This window comes from Coregonus clupeaformis, chromosome 16 (assembly GCF_020615455.1).
Source record: "Coregonus clupeaformis isolate EN_2021a chromosome 16, ASM2061545v1, whole genome shotgun sequence".
NCBI classification, from domain to species: Eukaryota; Metazoa; Chordata; class Actinopteri; order Salmoniformes; family Salmonidae; genus Coregonus; species Coregonus clupeaformis.
In genome coordinates this window covers 32,253,093-32,271,976 of record NC_059207.1, presented here as the reverse complement: position 1 = coordinate 32,271,976, position 18,884 = coordinate 32,253,093, and the positions used below count along the sequence as shown (strand labels likewise).

General features: G+C 44.7%; 1 protein-coding gene across 4 annotated transcripts in view; it reads left to right on the top strand.

Annotated features, from left to right (window-relative positions):
- Nucleotides 1-351: 351 nt before the first annotated feature.
- The window catches only part of LOC121584885 (ankyrin-1), a 167,830-nt gene continuing 149,297 nt past the window's right edge, over nucleotides 352-18,884 (top strand). For 2 of the 4 annotated variants that reach the window (XM_041901094.2, XM_041901091.2), the window contains exon 1: nucleotides 354-725. In XM_041901094.2, the coding sequence (XP_041757028.2) occupies nucleotides 600-725 (126 nt within the window). In that variant the 5' untranslated portion in view covers nucleotides 354-599. Of the gene's footprint in view, nucleotides 726-18,884 lie in introns of all 4 variants that reach the window. The other 2 variants (XM_041901083.2, XM_041901101.2) reach the window with 2 other exon arrangements.

The following is an 18,884-nucleotide window of genomic DNA, read 5'->3' as shown; positions in this document are numbered from 1 at the left end:
GTAGTTTCACAGGACTGCAGAACAGCAGGGGAGGAAGAGAGACTTAGAGCCTCAAGAGAGGGAGAGGGAGAGAGACAGAGAGAGAAAAGTGCAGCATTACCTGCATTCCCCCTGTTCTCTTCCCTTGTTGTGGTTCAGAGAGAGGAAGAACGGAGGAGCAGAGAGCGAGGGAGCGGCAGCTAAAATAATTACACAGGGAAAGTGTATGTGAGTGAGAGAAAGAGGCATAGGAAGAGAGAAAGAGAACGAGAGCTGCGCTGCAGTAGCATCCCACAGCAGACGGCTGAGGACTGCCTCCCTGTGTGTGTGTGTGTGTGTGTGTGTATGTGTGTGTGCGGCGTGTGTGTGTGTGTGCGGCGTGTGTGTGACTGCACTGCACTGCTGAAGAGGAGGAGGAGGAGGAGGCAGCGTGTGAGCACACTCTCTTAGACACAGCAGGGCCATACAAGGGAACACACACCGGCACCGTCAGTGTCTGCCCACGGCAGGCAGGACCTCCAGCGCTGCATCCCCCCAGCCTCTCAGCCCCAACCCCAGGACCTCACCAGGCCTCTACCACCTTCATCTGCACCAGACAATCGGCTCAACCAGGCTGAAACATGGCACAAGCCGCCAAACATCTCCGCAAGAACAAGGATTTAGAAGCCCAGCTTGAGGCAGAGCGCAAGGAGAAGGAGGAGGAGAAGGCCAAGAAGAGGAACCGCTCGCGGGATAAAAAGCGCAAGGTAAAGGGTCTGCTCACAGGGGGTCAGAGGGGGTGGGGAGAGGGAGCAGTGGAGAGGGGGGCAGGAGGGAGAGAGACGCCCCCCTTCTTTCTCTCTAATGCTAAGCTCTGGTTAGTGGTGCTGGGGCACACACACTGATGCGTGTTTCTACTGGGTGTGCAAAGTGGCACTGACACATATGTACTGTGCATACAGACATGGGGAAACTGTAAACACACTGCATACTCCTACTCCTCTTCCTGCTTTACTGACTGTCCTCTGGCAGAGCTGTCCTCTGGGTCTGTGTGGTACTCTACCTCTTTCTCTTTCCCTTTATCTTCCTGTCTCTTTCTTTGTTTCTCTCCCTCTCTCTCCTCTCTTTGTCTTCACACTGCGGCGTATTGTGTCAATGAGCAACATTTCAATGCCACTTTGCTCAGTGATAACTTAAAGCGGACAGGACTGAGAGAGGACATGTTTTTGTGCCCCCCCCTCTCTCTCTCTCTCTCTCTCATCCTCTTCCTTCTACCTCTCGTTTAAGAACTATTGTAATGACTGCTGACTAAGAAGTAATAATTACCTGCAGGCTTTTCTCAAACTGGGACCTGTGCAGTGCGCTGCCAGTGCCGGTGGCTGTTGTCGCACTAGTAGCACTTGCTGCAAACACTACATCCTGCTTCATCAATCACTGACTGTTGTGTTGTGGGTTACAGATGGACCTGTATCAGCGCAATCTGTGATTATGACTGGGATAGCTGGGAAATCCCTACTTAGCTCTTTTACTTCACATTTCACTTAGTTTCATTAATTAAAATGAGCACTAGTCAAAGCCATCGATGAGCATTGTTTAGTGTATTATAAGACATTCCTGTGTCTGTCTGTCTGTCTGTCTGTATACCCCTGGGCTGGTGTCCAGCTGCATGTTTCTGCCTGTAGGACTGTTCTGCTGTAAACTGATCTGATGCCGGTGCAGTAGAGACATAGTTATGGACAGACAGACAGACAGACTGACTGACTGTCGGCTACTAGTGATCCTCACCTCTACAGGATGCACCCGTAGGAGTGAGATGGACCGAGGGGGAGAACGGATGCTGGGGTAGGGGTGGGGTTGTCTTGCATAGTTTGCGTATGGCCGCAGATGTATTGGGGGTGGAAAAACTGTTGGGTAGAAAGGAAAGTCACGAGAGCTGTTTCACTGCTACAAACAGAGAGTTTCTGAGAATAGATAGCCACCCAGCTAGCACATACAGTTCTGAGAACCATATGTTTCTTAGAGCTTGGTGAGAGCGTGGTTGTCCTATGTTTATTTTGCATACAACCTTCCCACAACTTTCTGGAAATTGTGAAGGATAGTTGCTTGGTTTCGGAACATTCTCAGCACATTTAAGGAACTTGCCAAAAAACTTAATTGTATTGATATTTCTTTACTTTAACAGAATGTTTCCTAAAAGTTCAAACATGGTTACATTTCATTTCAATTTTGACTGGTTTGACATTGCGAATGTTCTCAAATAGTTCAGAGAATGTTAAACAGTTTTCTTCTGTGGGATTTTCAGTACTTCAACATAACGTTTCCCACAGGTTTCCTCATGGTTCAATTTAAAGTAATGTTCTCAAATTGTTCCAAGAACGTTAAGAAAACGTTCCATAAAAATCACATGAAAACATTAGCAACGTTCAGAGAACGTTCTAAGAATGTTATTTAAAAACATATACATTCCGATCTCAGCATCAACAAAACTCCCTCTATCGTCTATCTTGTTAAGTGTGTTGGCTGTGTCCACTAATTGGCCACACCTGATCTTTATGCTTGTTTCCTTTGAAATGGGGTCTGTTTGAATAGACTGAAGTGAACAGCTTTGTATGCGTAAAAAAACGTGGCATGCTAGCACCATCCTGGTGGCACAGTGGGCTAATTCCATTGATAGAGAAGAAGATTATAGGTTTGAATCTCACTGATGCCGTGTTACAAAAAAAAGAAAATTGTTTGCATTTTTAATGCCTAAGAAAATGAATATCCATGTGTCCTATATGTGCTTTCAGTTCAAAGAAGTTAACCCAAAATAAACTAGCAGTGTTATTAAAAGTCATTTGAAACATTCAGTGAATGTTTTAAGGAAGTTATTAAAAAACCTCAAAATAACCTCTAATTTCCGTTCTCAGAGCGTTAATAAAACCCCCCAGGAAAACTTTCAAGGAACCAGAGTAAAACATTCTCAGAACCCTGCAACCCGGCTCCTGGCGGCCGCATTCATTCTTCTGACAACAACAGCCGAGTGGCTACCCCAAACTGCATGATAACAGTACCTAAAACTAGTTGATTCATCACCACTGTCATTTTCTGTAGAGTATTTGGCTGCTCTAACAAGGCAGGAAAGACAACGGTAAAAAAATATTTTTACAGATTCCCTGCAATCATGAAACACCATTGGTGACACCAAGATAATACTCAAGAACTATCAGAAAAGCAAAGAAACCTTTTTGCCCTTCAAGACCTGAACCCAGACAGCTGTCAGTAATGGGTCTGCTGTGATCATTTCATCACAGGTAAGTCAAGTCTGATCGATTTCGAGTTTAGTTTAGCTGTTATGCTAACCAGGTGTTAACAACAACACTAAGCTAGCCAAAATTTGCTAGCTAGATAGCTTGTAGTCTAGCAATTGTCAGTTTAAAGTTTTGGGGAAGCTATTTTTCACCATAGAAATTCACCTTTATAACAAAGGATTGCATGCCTCTATCATATCATCTCATCTCAGACTAATGTAAGCTTACTATTCCTAATGTGATGAGTAGATTGGATAGTGATAATTTAGGCTATTAATAAGTGCGTAGTTGCATAGGTTTATAGGCTATATCAGAGATGTTTCCTTTGCACGGGAAAAATGTGGCCTTTGATAAATATTTCATGCAATTCTTCTATACTTTACATGACTGGAGGAATTAGCAGAATCTTTTTTAATACGATGGTAGCCTAGGCCTACTCTACTGACACTGACAACAGATCAATAAAAACGACCTTGTCTTGAATGCAACCATGTAATCTAGGCCTATAAAAAAGGGTGGCTAAAAAGGGTCCTGGCTAAAAGAGATCCAGCTTTTAGTCAAATTGTCAAAAGTAATTTTTGTGCATTTTAGCTAAGCCTAACCCTTTTCCTAAAATTAACCTAATTCTCTTAACCTGCTGCCTAAATTCTCCTAATCTGCTACGAAATGTAAAATATGATGTTAATTTGACAAAAGCTGGGCCCCTTCTAGCCATGACCATGAAAAGGGGAGACGCAAATTGTACAATATGACGTCCATATAGCCTGGACGACATTATTGTTCCAAAAAACTCCAGTGGTTATCATACATTCATATGATAACCCAATTATAATTTGTTGAGAACTTTATTAATAAGAGGAGGGAAGATGTATGGACATTACAGCATAGGACAAAGGCCTCAATGGGATAGGACAGCCTGCTGTGTTGACTATTGGTTGTTCAAGCCCAACAATAGATTGAATCTTTAAATGACACTAAAACACCTGAATGAATTAAACACAACCAAACAATTAAGAGCCCTGATGGTATAAGTGACCTGAAGAAGGGATATTCTAACATCAGGTGTGCTTTTCATTTGTTTATGTACTACTGTAGGTTCACCATCGGACCTCTATCAAGACACCCATGTTGACTGGATTCCCACTGTGAAGATGAGCAATGCTGCAGCAGCATCAGTTTCTATTTCTACTACTTTGTCCTTTTCCAGATATGAAAGGAGACATCCCTCAATTATGCGAGATGTTATACAGTGGGGGAAAAAAAGTATTTAGTCAGCCACCAATTGTGCAAGTTCTCCCACTTAAAAAGATGAGAGAGACCTGTAATTTTCATCATAGGTACACGTCAACTATGACAGACAAATTGAGAAAAAAAAATCCAGAAAATCACATTGTAGGATTTTTTATGAATTTATTTGCAAATTATGGTGGAAAATAAGTATTTGGTCAATAACAAAAGTTTCTCAATACTTTGTTATATACCCTTTGTTGGCAATGACACAGGTCAAACGTTTTCTGTAAGTCTTCACAAGGTTTTCACACACTGTTGCTGGTATTTTGGCCCATTCCTCCATGCAGATCTCCTCTAGAGCAGTGATGTTTTGGGGCTGTCGCTGGGCAACACGGACTTTCAACTCCCCTCCAAAGATTTTCTATGGGGTTGAGATCTGGAGACTGGCTAGGCCGCTCCAGGACCTTGAAATGCTTCTTACGAAGCCACTCCTTCGTTGCCCGGGCGGTGTGTTTGGGATCATTGTCATGCTGAAAGACCCAGCCACGTTTCATCTTCAATGCCCTTGCTGATGGAAGGAGGTTTTCACTCAAAATCTCACGATACATGGCCCCATTCATTCTTTCCTTTACACGGATCAGTCGTCCTGGTCCCATTGCAGAAAAACAGCCCCAAAGCATGATGTTTCCACCCCCATGCTTCACAGTAGGTATGGTGTTCTTTGGATGCAACTCAGCATTCTTTGTCCTCCAAACACGACGAGTTGAGTTTTTACCAAAAAGTTATATTTAGGTTTCATCTGACCATATGACATTCTCCCAATCCTCTTCTGGATCATCCAAATGCACTCTAGCAAACTTCAGACGGGCCTGGACATGTACTGGCTTAAGCAAGGGGACATGTCTGTCACTGCAGGATTTGAGTCCCTGGCGGCGTAGTGTGTTACTGATGGTAGGCTTTGTTACTTTGGTCCCAGCTCTCTGCAGGTCATTCACTAGGTCCCCCCGTGTGGTTCTGGGATTTTTGCTCACCGTTCTTGTGATCATTTTGACCCCACGGGGTGAGATCTTGCGTGGAGCCCCAGATCGAGGGAGATTATCAGTGGTCTTGTATGTCTTCCATTTCCTAATAATTGCGCCCACAGTTGATTTCTTCAAACCAAACTGCTTACCTATTGCAGATTCAGTCTTCCCAGCCTGGTGCAGGTCTACAATTTTGTTTCTGGTGTCCTTTGACAGCTCTTTGGTCTTGGCCATAGTGGAGATTGGAGTGTGACTGTTTGAGGTTGTGGACAGGTGTCTTTTATACTGATAACAAGTTCAAACAGGTGCCATTAATACAGGTAACGAGTGGAGGACAGAGGAGCCTCTTAAAGAAGAAGTTACAGGTCTGTGAGAGCCAGAAATCTTGCTTGTTTGTAGGTGACCAAATACTTATTTTCCACCATAATTTGCAAATAAATTCATAAAAAATCCTACAATGTGATTTTCTGGAATTTTTTTTCTCAATTTGTCTGTCATAGTTGAAAATTACAGGCCTCTTTCATCTTTTTAAGTGGGAGAACTTGCACAATTGGTGGCTGACTAAATACTTTTTTTCCCCACTGTATGCTGTGCTTTGGGCAATCTGAACGATTCTGTTGTGCCATTTGAGTAGAGCACCTTCACCTTGTTGTCATGACAAAAGTGCCCCCTTAAACTGTATGAATATATCCAATTTAATTTGGAACGTGTAAAATACTATTGTTTATGATATTGTAGACATACTGTACTTTAATAATATGCTATGTTGTTGTATGGGTGAAATGAAAAGTATTTTGTCATCTCTGCTTGAATAAAACCTATTTCTTCTAGCCAAACTATTTTCTTTCTTTACAATTTAAACACATTTAGCATAGACAATGTAATTGTTGTGGTAGTCTTTGGCAAATCATCTTCATTATCACAGTGGCACCTCCAAGTGCCACATTGACCTTCTGGAGAAAAGTATCTGGCATTGAACTTATAATATAATATGCCATTTAGCAGACACTTTTATCCAAAGCGACTTACAGTCATGTGTGCATACATTTTTACGTATGGGTGGTCCCGGGGATCGAACACACTACCCTGGCGTTACAAGCGCCATGCTCTACCAATTGAGCTACAGAGGACCAGTATTAGTAGTTGTGTGTATGCTTTAAGCTAAGTATCCCATCTCCTGCTTTCAGACATTTCACCACCTAGATTGTCATGTCAGCACAAGGCATGTACAAAATGTAGTGTAATGATTAGCCTCATATACATTGTCTACTGGTATCGTTTTTAAATTGAGACCATATAGCTGAAGAATATGTAAACAGTGTGAGTTAAGGTATTCTCTGCTTCAGATATACAATGTCAAGGGGTGCATTGCAAATGCCCATAAGGCTACTGCCATCATACTGTAGGCCAGTTGTTACCAACTCCGATCCTCGAGTACCCCCCCAAAAGTACAGTTTTATTGTAGCAGCAGACAATCACACCTGATTCAACTTGTCAATTAATCATCAGGCCCTCAATGAGTTAAATGAGTTTGTCCAGGGCTACAACAAAAGTGTGCTGTTGGGGGTACTCAAGGACTGGAGTTGGGAACCACTGCTGTTGGCCTATGGCTGCATTGGTTGCAAAATGGGTTCACATGGCTAATATGGCTAATATCCTGAAAAATATAGTGACAATCAAATAAAACTAATTGGAGAGCTTACGACTGAACAAAAAGGTAATGTTCATTTTAGAATACAACACAGAAATACAGACAAATTAGAGATTCCCTTCCCCGCTTTATTGCAGGATTGTGATCTGTGATTAATCAACATCAACACTAGTTAATCTTGAATAATAGTTAAGTTAACAAAACAAATTTAAACACAACTTCAAAGAATCAACACTTTCATATAATTTCAAAGTGTACAAGTAAGCTAACTCATATGTAAAGGTTAGACATTTTAGTAACAAGTAGGCTATTATTACTAAATCATAATTTCAGTTGAACAAAAAAAAGTTAATACCAGAGGTGGCCAACCTCACTCCACTGATCCATGATCTACTGGGTGAGCAGACTTCAGTTCCAGCCCAGCATTAGCACAACTGGTTATTAACTAATTAGGTTTGATGAATTAAATCAGGTGTGTTAGTGCTGGGCTGGAACAGAATAACTGAAATATCGCATATACATAAGTATTCAGACCCTTTACTCAGTACTTTGTTGAAGCACCTTTGGCAGCGATTACAGCTTTGAGTCTTCTTGGGTATGACGCTACAAGCTTGGCACACCTGTATTTGGGGAGTTTCTCCCATTCTTCTCTGCAGATCCTCACAAGCTCTGTCAGGTTGGATGGGGAGCGTCGCTGCACAGCTATTTTCAGGTCTCTCCAGAGATGTTCAATTGGGTTCAACTCCGGGCTCTGGCTGGGCCACTCAAGGACATTCAGAGACTTGTCCCGAAGCCACTCCTGTGTTGTCTTGACTGTGTGCTTAGGGTCGTTGTCCTGTTGGAAGATGAACCTTCGCCCCAGTCTGAGGTCCTGAGTGCTCTGGAGCAGGTTTTCATCAAGGATCGCTCTGTACTTTGCTACGGGCGGCCAGCTCTAAGAAGAGTCTTGGTGGTTCCAAACTTCTTCCATTTAAGAATGAATGTGACCACTGTGTTCTTGGGACCTTCAATGCTGCAGACATTTTTTGGTACCCTTCCCCAGATCTGTGCCTCGACACAATCCTGTCTTGGAGCTCTACGGACAATTTATTCGACCGCATGGCTTGGTTTTTGATCTGACATGCACTGTCAACTGTGGGACATTGTATAGACAGGTGTGCGCCTTTCCAAATCATGTCCAATCAATTGAATGTACCACAGGTGGACTCCAATCAAGTTGTAGAAACATCTCAAGGATGATCAATGGAAACATGATGCACCTGAGCTCAATTTCGAGTCTCATAGCGAAGGGTCTGATACTAATGTAAATAAGGTATTTCTGTTTTTTTGCTTTGTCATTATGGAGTATTGTGTGTAGATTGATAAGGAAAACAATTAATTTAATCCATTTTAGAATAAGGCTGTAACGTAACAAAAGTTGGAAAAAGTGAAGGGGTCTGAATATTTTCCGAATGCACTGTACATTAGCAGCTCATTTTAGTTAGCCTGCACACTAAGTTTGTGTAGCAAGCTAGCATCGTTTTTGATCACTTTCAACATACTGTATATTTAATTACTTGAATAGGTTCTCCCACTGCCTCCGTTTTCTGGGTCCTTAGAAAAACAAAATAATGGGCAATCTTCCCAAAGTTTCAAAATGCAGCCAGTCATGTGGACGACTGGAGGACTTTCAACAGACTGAGTTTGGTCTTCCAACATGGCGCTTGGTGCGGTTGCTAGGTGATTTGTGACGCAACTGCAAGCCCTTTATAGGCAACATTTTCACTTCTGTTCTCAGAACGTCCGGTCAGGAAGCGTATGGCTTCATTCCCACAACAAATGAAAAACCTAAAACATACATTCCCACAACTTCCAATGAACCAAATGTGCTAGCTGGGAAACCTTCTATTTGGCAGGTACAGCATGTGCTATGGGTGTATTAGTGTGTTTAGATATGGACAAGTGACTCATGGACCTGAGAACCAATGGGCCCTCGAGGGCCCCCACCACTCAGTTCAGCATTTAATCTTTGTTTTTTATTGCCTTCTGAAAATAGCAGGTGGAAATGCCCCATCTTCTTTTATCACGTTTATCTTTTATTAGGCTACTATTACTGCTTTCGTCCCACATGGCTGTTGAGCCCACATTGCTTTTTGTGTGTGAGGCGGGCAGTGGGGGAGTCAGGCAGCCAGATCCATGGAGAGGAGGGAGAGAGACCAGGGGGAAGGGACAGACATTCTGGCCATGCAGCCCAACTTTGATTGAAAGCGTATTGTTCCAGAGTATCCCATGTCACTTATGTAACCAGCAGCCACCCAGCTTAATAAAGTCTGTTGAATAAGTGTTGTGACTACCCCAGCCCTCCTCTCCCCTCCCTTCCCTCCTCTCCCCTCTCTCCAACTTAGAGGCTATCTTGGTTTCTGGAGCAGATGTTAACACAGGGGGCACTCTCTCTTTCTCTCTCTCTCCATTCTCTCTTCTAAACCATTGAAGTACAGTCGTTATGTCTTGTGTCCACCCTTGCTGTAGCAGTGGGCCTGAGGTTCTGAGGTTGTATTTTTGTTTCAGACAGGAGGACTCTTTAAAGGGACATTTGAGTCCCCACACCCAGTACACACTAGTCTTAGAGCAGGGTGACACACAGGCCAGTGCTGGGTTATACAGAGGCTATGGTTGAATTATTGTGTTCCCCATTTATGCTGTTTTCACTGAATATTTTCCCTGAATTCTTCTTATCCCAGGTACTATGGCTCGCTCAATGACAGATTTATTTATCTCTGGTCTCACCAATACTAGCGTGGAGTTATAATGGTATTCACTATTAGACTTGGTTGTTGAGGTTTTTCTCCTTCATGTTTGCCACTTGACACCTGTTTTATGTGGCTGTTTCATCAGCTGTCTGTGGTATCTATCTGCTCTCTGGAGTGTCTCTATTCTCTATCCTTACAGTGCCACAGTACTGTAGCAAGGACATCCCTTCATTGTGACAGACCCACTTCTCTCACTTTACTGATAGAGCTGCACCAAACACATGCATGCAGACACACACTCAAACACGCAGAAACTCACACAGAAACACACGCAGAAACACACTCAAACACGCAGAAACTCACACAGAAACACACGCAGAAACACACGCAGAAACACACGCAGAAACAAATGCAGAAACACACACAGAAACACACACAGAAACACACTGCAGAAACACACTGCAGAAACACACACAGAAACACAAGCAGAAACACACTCAAACACGCAGAAACACACTGCAGAAACACACGCAGAAACACACTGCAGAAACACACGCAGAAACACACGCAGAAACACACACAGAAACACACTGCAGAAACACACGCAGAAACACACGCAGAAAAACACGCAGAAACACACGCAGAAACACACGCAGAAACACACTCAAACACGCAGAAACTCACACAGAAACACACGCAGAAACAGAAGCAGAAACACACGCAGAAACACACACAGAAACACACGCAGAAACACACTGCAGAAACACACGCAGAAACACACGCAGAAACACACGCAGAAACACACGCAGAAACACACTGCAGAAACACACTGCACAGAAACACACTGCACAGAAACACACTGCACAGAAACACACTGCACAGAAACACACTGCACAGAAACACACTGCACAGAAACACACGCAGAAACACACGCAGAAACACACGCAGAAACACACTGCAGAAACACACTGCAGAAACACACGCAGAAACACACTGCAGAAACACACGCAGAAACACACGCAGAAACACACGCAGAAACACACGCAGAAACACACTGCAGAAACACACGCAGAAACACACGCAGAAACACACTGCAGAAACACACGCAGAAACACACGCAGAAACACACTGCACAGAAACACACTGCACAGAAACACACTGCACAGAAACACACTGCACAGAAACACACTGCACAGAAACACACTGCACAGAAACACACACAGAAACACACGCAGAAACACACTGCAGAAACACACGCAGAAACACACGCAGAAACACACGCAGAAACACACGCAGAAACACACTGCAGAAACACACTGCACAGAAACACACTGCACAGAAACACACTGCACAGAAACACACTGCACAGAAACACACTGCACAGAAACACACTGCACAGAAACACACGCAGAAACACACGCAGAAACACACGCAGAAACACACTGCAGAAACACACTGCAGAAACACACGCAGAAACACACTGCAGAAACACACGCAGAAACACACGCAGAAACACACGCAGAAACACACTGCAGAAACACACTGCAGAAACACACGCAGAAACACACGCAGAAACACACGCAGAAACACACTGCAGAAACACACGAGTGAAATATCCCTTCTTTTCTTTTTCTTTTTTTTTACAGTAAAAGGTCACTTATTTCCTGCAGTGTTCCTCTAACACTCTTATGCTGTATGTTTGGCACCATATGACAGCGGTGGCATCAGGTGATGACTCTAGTCTGGTACACTGCGTCAGACATGCAAAGATGTTGGACATGGCCAGTTATGCTAATCTGGATATGTCGCACTGATGCATATCCCTCTGTCTTCACTATCAGATAGCACAGAGTGAAGTAGGTTTGGTATCTAAACACCTTCAACATCAGTGTCTTTTTGTACATTGTCTCACTCACCCAGGTGTTGCAGGATACTGTCTCTGGTCTGTAGCCACGTCATCCTCTTACAGATGTAGGATACTAATTTGATCACTCTTTTGTTGCTGAGAATATTCCTGCACCGCAGGAAATGCAGAAGAGCTTTGTGATTTACATAAATTCACTGAAAACCCACACTAACACCCGATTATATTAACAGTATTGCACTTATCATGGACCCTACTTTTGGCCAGCTAATAGCCTAACCACCAATCAAGCAACGTTATGGACTAAACGTTCAAATCTGGTTGCTGCAGGATTATTTTGCTGTGACAATATAGGTCAAATTAAGATCCTGCATCTGTACATACACTTTTGTTATTGATGAGTTTGCCCCTCTGGAAAAATGTGCGTGTCACTTTGGAAACAAAGACCTATTGTTCCAGTGAACACAAAGTTTTCTTCTCTTTGTTTGTGTGTGTGTCCACATTTATACCAATTCTATTCAGGGAACTCCATAATAAATGCTACGAAGGTGGAAATATGGTGGAGATCTGAGGTCAATACTTTACCTTGCTCAGATTTCATCATCGTGTTAAAGGGATAGTTCAACAAAATTACTTATTGGTTTCCTTACCCTGTAAGCAGTCTATGGACAAGGTATGACAGCAATCCTTGCTTTGATTTAGTTTCCCTGGCACTGTTTCCAAATGCTAATATTTTAGCATTTGTGGCACAAATCCCATTCAAGTCATGGTACCGATATTAGCATTGCGTGTACAACTCCAAATACGAGGATGATATGTAAGGGTTTGTATTATCTTAGACATGGCTGCCCTGTCCCCTAGCCTGTGGTGTCTGTTTGCAGCCTGCAGGCTGATAGTTTGCCAGGCAGGCCAGTGGTAGAGAGAGGCTGAGAGTGGAGACGGTGTTGGTGGTGATGACTGTGGCACTAGTAGTAGTATCTCAGCCTTAATGCAGAGTAGAGGTGACAGCAATGTATCAGCAGCCCAGCACTGCCTTCTGCAAGCGTTAATGTGTCCCTGTCTTCCCCCTCCTCTCTCTCTCTCTCTCTCTCTCTCTCTCTCTCTCTCTCTCTCTCTCTCCCTCCCCGAAAGAGAGAAAGAGTCCAGTGCGTGCATGTGCAGGTTTGGTGCAGTGGATTAGAGGTGCTGCAATGAGCTGGAGTGACTAGGCTTATTAGAACATACCTGAGCACCTGCCTGGCTGCAGCCCCATGCCAGCCATTTGCTGCTGAGGCGGAAGTGATCCATCTGGCGTTTTATGCTTGAGGCTCATTGGCTGCCCGAAATGGTGATCAATTTGGAGTTGAATGCCTTTGGCTCTTGTGCCTAGAGTTATTATTTGTCTGCTGCACACCTGTTGTAGCAGTAGGGGCGAGCTGTGTGCGTTTGTGAGTGAGTTGCTGCAGTGGGCTGTTTGACCCACTGGTGTGGATGGGAGGTCTCAGTATGACCATAAGGCCCTCTTCTCTCCTCTGTCCCACAGTGGGTCCTCTGCAGCTGGACTCCACAGCTGCTATTGTACATACACCCTCACCCTCTGGGCTCCACGGTAGCTGCTGGTGTGGACCAGTTAAGTATTTTTGGGTGAGCGTGTACAAGTCTACCCACATGTAGAACATTCAGTGACGAAGCTGCTTACTGCAGCACTCCTCCAACCAGGCCAGTAAACCAGACTGCAGTCGGCCCATCTCTCCTCTGTTAGCCCAGTCTCAGACCCTATCTCTGTGTTCATTGATCTGTCCCAATAACAATGAGTGTGTGCAATTTCCTGTGGCTGTCTGTTAGGCCCCTGTGGCCCTGTGGGACCCCTCAGACAGCTGAGTCAGCAGGCCTGGCCCTACTCTCAGTCATATTTATGGAGGCAACTATTCTCTCAACAACCCATCTCCAGCTCCGACCTGCTGTGGGGCTGCAGCGTCTGGGTGGCTGGGTAGCTGGGTGGCTGGGTAGCTGTGGCTGTGGGACTGCAGTAGCTGGGTGGCAGGGTGGCTGTGTGGCTGGATGGTTGTGCGGCTGTGGGGCTAGGTGGCTGGGTGGTTGTGGGGCTGGGTGGCTGTTTTGCAGGGTGTCTGGGTGGCTGGGCTGTATACCACGGTGCACCGAGCAGCAGCCCACAATCCTTTAATTAAAGCTGTAATGGAGGGGGTCATGTGATGCTGGAGCCTAGGGTAACCCTTATGGTATTGGAAATCATACCGTCAGTATTTCTAAATACCCCGGTATACGGATTAGATTAAGGAGAAGTCCACGATCAGCTCCTTCGTTTTGTTGACGTTGAGGGAGAGGTTATTTTCCTGGCACCACTCCGCCAGGGCCCTCTCCTCCTCCCTGTACAATGACGAGACAGCCTACAGGTGAGGGCCCTGGCGGAGTGGTGCCAGGAAAATAACCTCTCCCTCAACGTCAACAAAACGAAGGAGCTGATCGTGGACTTCAGGAAACAGCAGAGGGAGCACGCCCCTATCCACATCGACGGGAGAAGGTGGAAAGCTTCAAGTTCCTCGGCGTACATATCACTGACAATCTGAAATGGTCCACCCACACAGACAGTGTGGTGAAGAAGGCGCAACAGCGCCTCTTCAACCTCAGGAGGCTGAAGAAATACGGCTTGGCCCCTAAGACCCTCACAAACTTTTACAGATGCACAATTGAGAGCATCCTGTCGGGCTGTATCACCACCTGGTACGGCAACTGCACCGCCCACAACCGCATGGCTCTCCAGAGGGTGGTGCATTCTGCCCAACGCATCACCAGGGGCACACTGCCTGCCCTCCAGGACACTTATAGCACCCAATGTCACAGAAAGGCCAAAAAGATCATAAAGGACATCAACCCCCCGAGCCACGGCCTGTTCACCCCGCTATCATCCAGAAGGCGAAGTCAGTACAGGTGCATCAAAGCTGAGACAGAGAGACTGAAAAACAGTTTCTATCTCAAGGCCATCAGACTGTTAAATAGCCATCACTAGCCGGCTACCACCCGGTTACTCAACCTTGCACCTTAGAGGCTGCTGCCCTATATACATAGACATGGAATCACTGGCCACTTTAATAATGGAACACTAGTCACTTTAAAAATGTTTACATACTGCTTTACTCATCTCATATGTATATACTGTATTCTATTCTACTTTATTTTAGTCAATGCCACTCCGACATTGCTCGTCCTAATATTTATATATTTCTTAATTCCATTCTTTTACTTTTAGATTTGTGTATTGTTGTGAATTGTTAGATACTACTGCACTGTTGGAGCTAGGAACACAAGCATTCCGCTACACGTGCAATAACATCTTCTAAAAATATGTATGTGACCAATAAAATGTGATTTGATTTGAAAGAATGAATCCCTCTCTGAAAAGTACTCGCCATAATTTCTTAGAATAAAAAATAAAACCAGGTATCTACGTGTGTTATAGGGCCATGTTCACTCCCAGAGGACTCTGCAGCAGCACAGTGGTGTTCTTACTGTATCTATTATATGTTCACATATCTCTATAATTTACATGTCAATGACTCTAGGTTCTAGGTAAGTGCAGCAACTCTGTTGTGATTCATGAAGTGTAGCTGACTGTGTGAATGAATGGATGGACTGTGAAGAGCAGGTGTTTGGTCCTGATGACTCATGGAGCATTAGAGTGATTGTGATGAGTGTTGAGTTGAGAGATCATCAGCTCCTGTTTACTCCAGTACTCATCTCACTGCTGCAAGGTCGGAGACCAGCTGATTAGGAAAAACATTATCATTCTCTGTCAGTTAGTCTAGAAGGAATGGCTAACATTGCTTTGTCTTAGAGCTATGCGCTTTTGAGCCCCACATACAGTACAGTAGCATAACCTGATTAGACTGTAGTGTTGTGTGGTGTAGTGTGTGTTAGACTGTAGTGTTGTGTGGTGTAGTGTGTGTTAGACTGTAGTGTTGTGTGGTGTAGTGTGTGTTAGACTGTAGTGTTGTGCTGTAGCCTCCCTGCCTCCCTCCCAGGTCTGGATTAGGCTCTTTATCAGTCTCTTAGCAAAAAACCTTCAACAATGAACACATTAACACTACCACCCTGTCAGAGATGCTATCTGAGCTTCGTTCCCCTCCCATTCCATCCCCACCTCGCAGTTATATCCTGTTACATCTCCTCATTTACTGGCATTATTTAGCAGTTTGCAGTCTATTCAGATGCCACGGGAAATGATGTCATATTTAGAGGGTCTTAGTATTTCCCTCTTTTCCTCCCTCCTTTCATCTCTCTCTCTCGCGCTCTCTCTCTCTCTCCTCGGCCCAGTGCGCTAATCTCTCCTCCCAATTGTTATTCTGATAGCGCAGCTCTTACGTAACAACCTGAAACAAGAATTGAGAGATCAGGCTGATTGAAACAGATCCTCATCATGGTCAAAAAAATAGGAGGGAGAGAGAGGGAGAGAGGGAGAGAGGGAGAGAGGGAGAGAGGGAGGGAGGGAAAGAGAGAGGGAGAGAGGGAGGGAGGGAGGGAGGGAGGGAGGGAGGGAGGGAGGGAGGGAGGGAGAGAGAGATGTGATATTATGGTGCAGGACAGCAGCACATTTTTAAAAGGGAAACATTTGGTGTCTGTTGCTGGGATTGTGCTGCACCCCCCCACTCCCCTCATCCTTCCCCACCCTAAGCTCCTTCTGCCTGGAAGGAGGGGACGTGAGTCAAGATGACGGAAGGTGGTAGCTACGGAGATGGGACAGGGGCTTACAGGGTCTTGATCTCAGCGAAGTCTCTTAGCAATGTCCTGTCACCCTCGGCTCAGAAAGTCACACAATGTATCTATCTGCGGTAGTTAATGCACCTGTATGGCAGGCAGCACCTATCTCTGCGGTGAGCAGCCAGCCTCTACTGCACTCAAACTCTGCTCGGCACAACAGGGGAGGGGGGAGGAGTGTTACTGTACCATTACCTCACACTGAAGATGTTGCTTAGATTTGGTCCATGTTGTTGAATGGTTCTTTCATGTTCTAATCATCTTATTCTCTGTGCAAACATTCATGTTTTGTCAGACAAATGAATGAGTGAGAGTGAGTGTAATGATGTATGTGCAGTCAGTGTGTGTGTTCCTGTTGTAGAAGTGTGGTACAGTCAGGAAGGGAGCCTTGTGTCCTGTGTTTACTCCTAAATACAGTGGAGTGTGGACATTCCACTTGAGTGCATCTTAGAAACCTCAGTGAAGTGCAGTGGAGCCTGTCCCTCTACCCATAATAAAAGGTGTGTGTGTGTGTGTGTGTGTGTGTGCACATGCATGTATTTGTGCATGTGCACTCACTGACTGTGTGTAGGAATGAAGCCTCAGGGCAGAACTCAAGGCTTATGGGAAGGAAAGATAAAGAGAGCAAGAGACTAGAGAGAAATTTAGAGAGAAGAAGAGAGATGATTCTAGAGAGGAGATAGAAATCTAGAGAGGAGGAGAGAGACAAATCTAGAGAGAAGGAGAGAGAGACAAATCTAGAGAGAAGGAGAGAGAGAAATCTAGAGAGAAGGAGAGAAATCTAGAGAGAAGGAAGAGAGAGATGATTCTAGAGAGAAGGAGGAGAGAGATGATTCTAGAGAGAAGGAGAGAGAGAGAAATCTAGAGAGAAGGAGAGAGAAATCTAGAGAGAAGGAGAGAAATCTAGAGAGAAGGAGGAGAGATGATTCTAGAGAGGAGGAGGAGGAGAGAGATATCTAGAGAGAAGGAGGAGGAGGAGAGAGAGATCCTCCTCTCTAGAGAAAAGGAGGAGAGAAGGTACAACACTGTATATATATATAATATGACATTTGAAATGTCTTTATTCTTTTGAAACTTCTGAGTGTAATGTTTACTGTTAATATTTATTGTTTATTTCACTTTTGTTTACTATCTACTTCACTTGCTTTGGCAATGTTAACACATGTTTCCCATGCCAATAAAGCCCTTAAATTGAATTGAAATTGAATTGAATTGAATTGAGATCTAGAGAGAAGGAGGAGAGAGAGATCTAGAGAGGAGGAGGAGAGAGAGATCTAGAGAGGAGGAGGAGAGAGAGACTGAGAGAGGAGGAGTGTGTGTGAACCCAGTGTGACTCTGCCCTTCATGCCCTGTGAATGAGAGAGAGAGATCTGCTGTCCCATTCTTCTGATTTATCACTGACACCTGCACTTTGCAGCACATTAAGGGAAAATCACAGAACTTCAGCCTTCTTATTGAAACCCATTAAAACCCCATCCAGCAGAACATTCCAGCACTGCACCAGGCCGTCTTAAATTGTGAGCTTCCCTTTCCAGTGACTGACGACGGTTCAGAACAAACAAGGTTTTAGAGGGTTATTCCAGTTGATGACGTGGGGTTTATTTGCAGCTGGAGGAGACTGAGTTCCTGATTAGATTCTGACTTGACACGCTGAATTAAACTTGTTTGGTCCCAAGCAGGGTATTGAAATCTGTACGTTAGAATAGCTTAGTGTGGCAATCCTTTAACTCATTTACATTTACGTCATTTAGCAGAAGCTCTTATCCAGAGCGACTTACAAATTGGTGCATTCACCTTATAGCCAGTGGGATAACCACTTTACAATATGTTTTTTTTTTTGGGGGGTAGAAGGATTACTTTATCCTATCCCAGGTATTCCTTAAAGAGGTGGGGTTTCAAGTGTCTCCGGAAGGTGGTGAGTGACTCTGCCGTCCTGGCGTCGTGAGTGAGCTTGTTCCACCATTGGGGTGCCAGAGCAGCGAACAGTTTTGACTGGGCTGAGCGGGAACTGTGCTTCCGCAGAGGTAGGGGGGCCAGCAGGCCAGAGGTGGATGAACGCAATGCTCTCGTTTGGGTGTAGGGATTGATCAGAGCCTGAAGGTACGGAGGTGCCGTTCCCCTCACAGCTCCGTAGGCAAGCACCATGGTCTTGTAGCAGATGCGAGCTTCAACTGGAAGCCAGTGGAGTGTGTGGAGGAGCGGGGTGACGTGAGAGAACTTGGGAAGGTTGAACACCAGACGGGCTGCGGCATTCTGGATGAGTTGTAGGGGTTTAATGGCACAGGCAGGGAGCCCAGCCAACAGCGAGTTGCAGTTATCCAGACGGGAGATGACAAGTGCCTGGATTAGGACCTGTGCTGCTTCCTGTGTAAGGCAGGGTCGTACTCT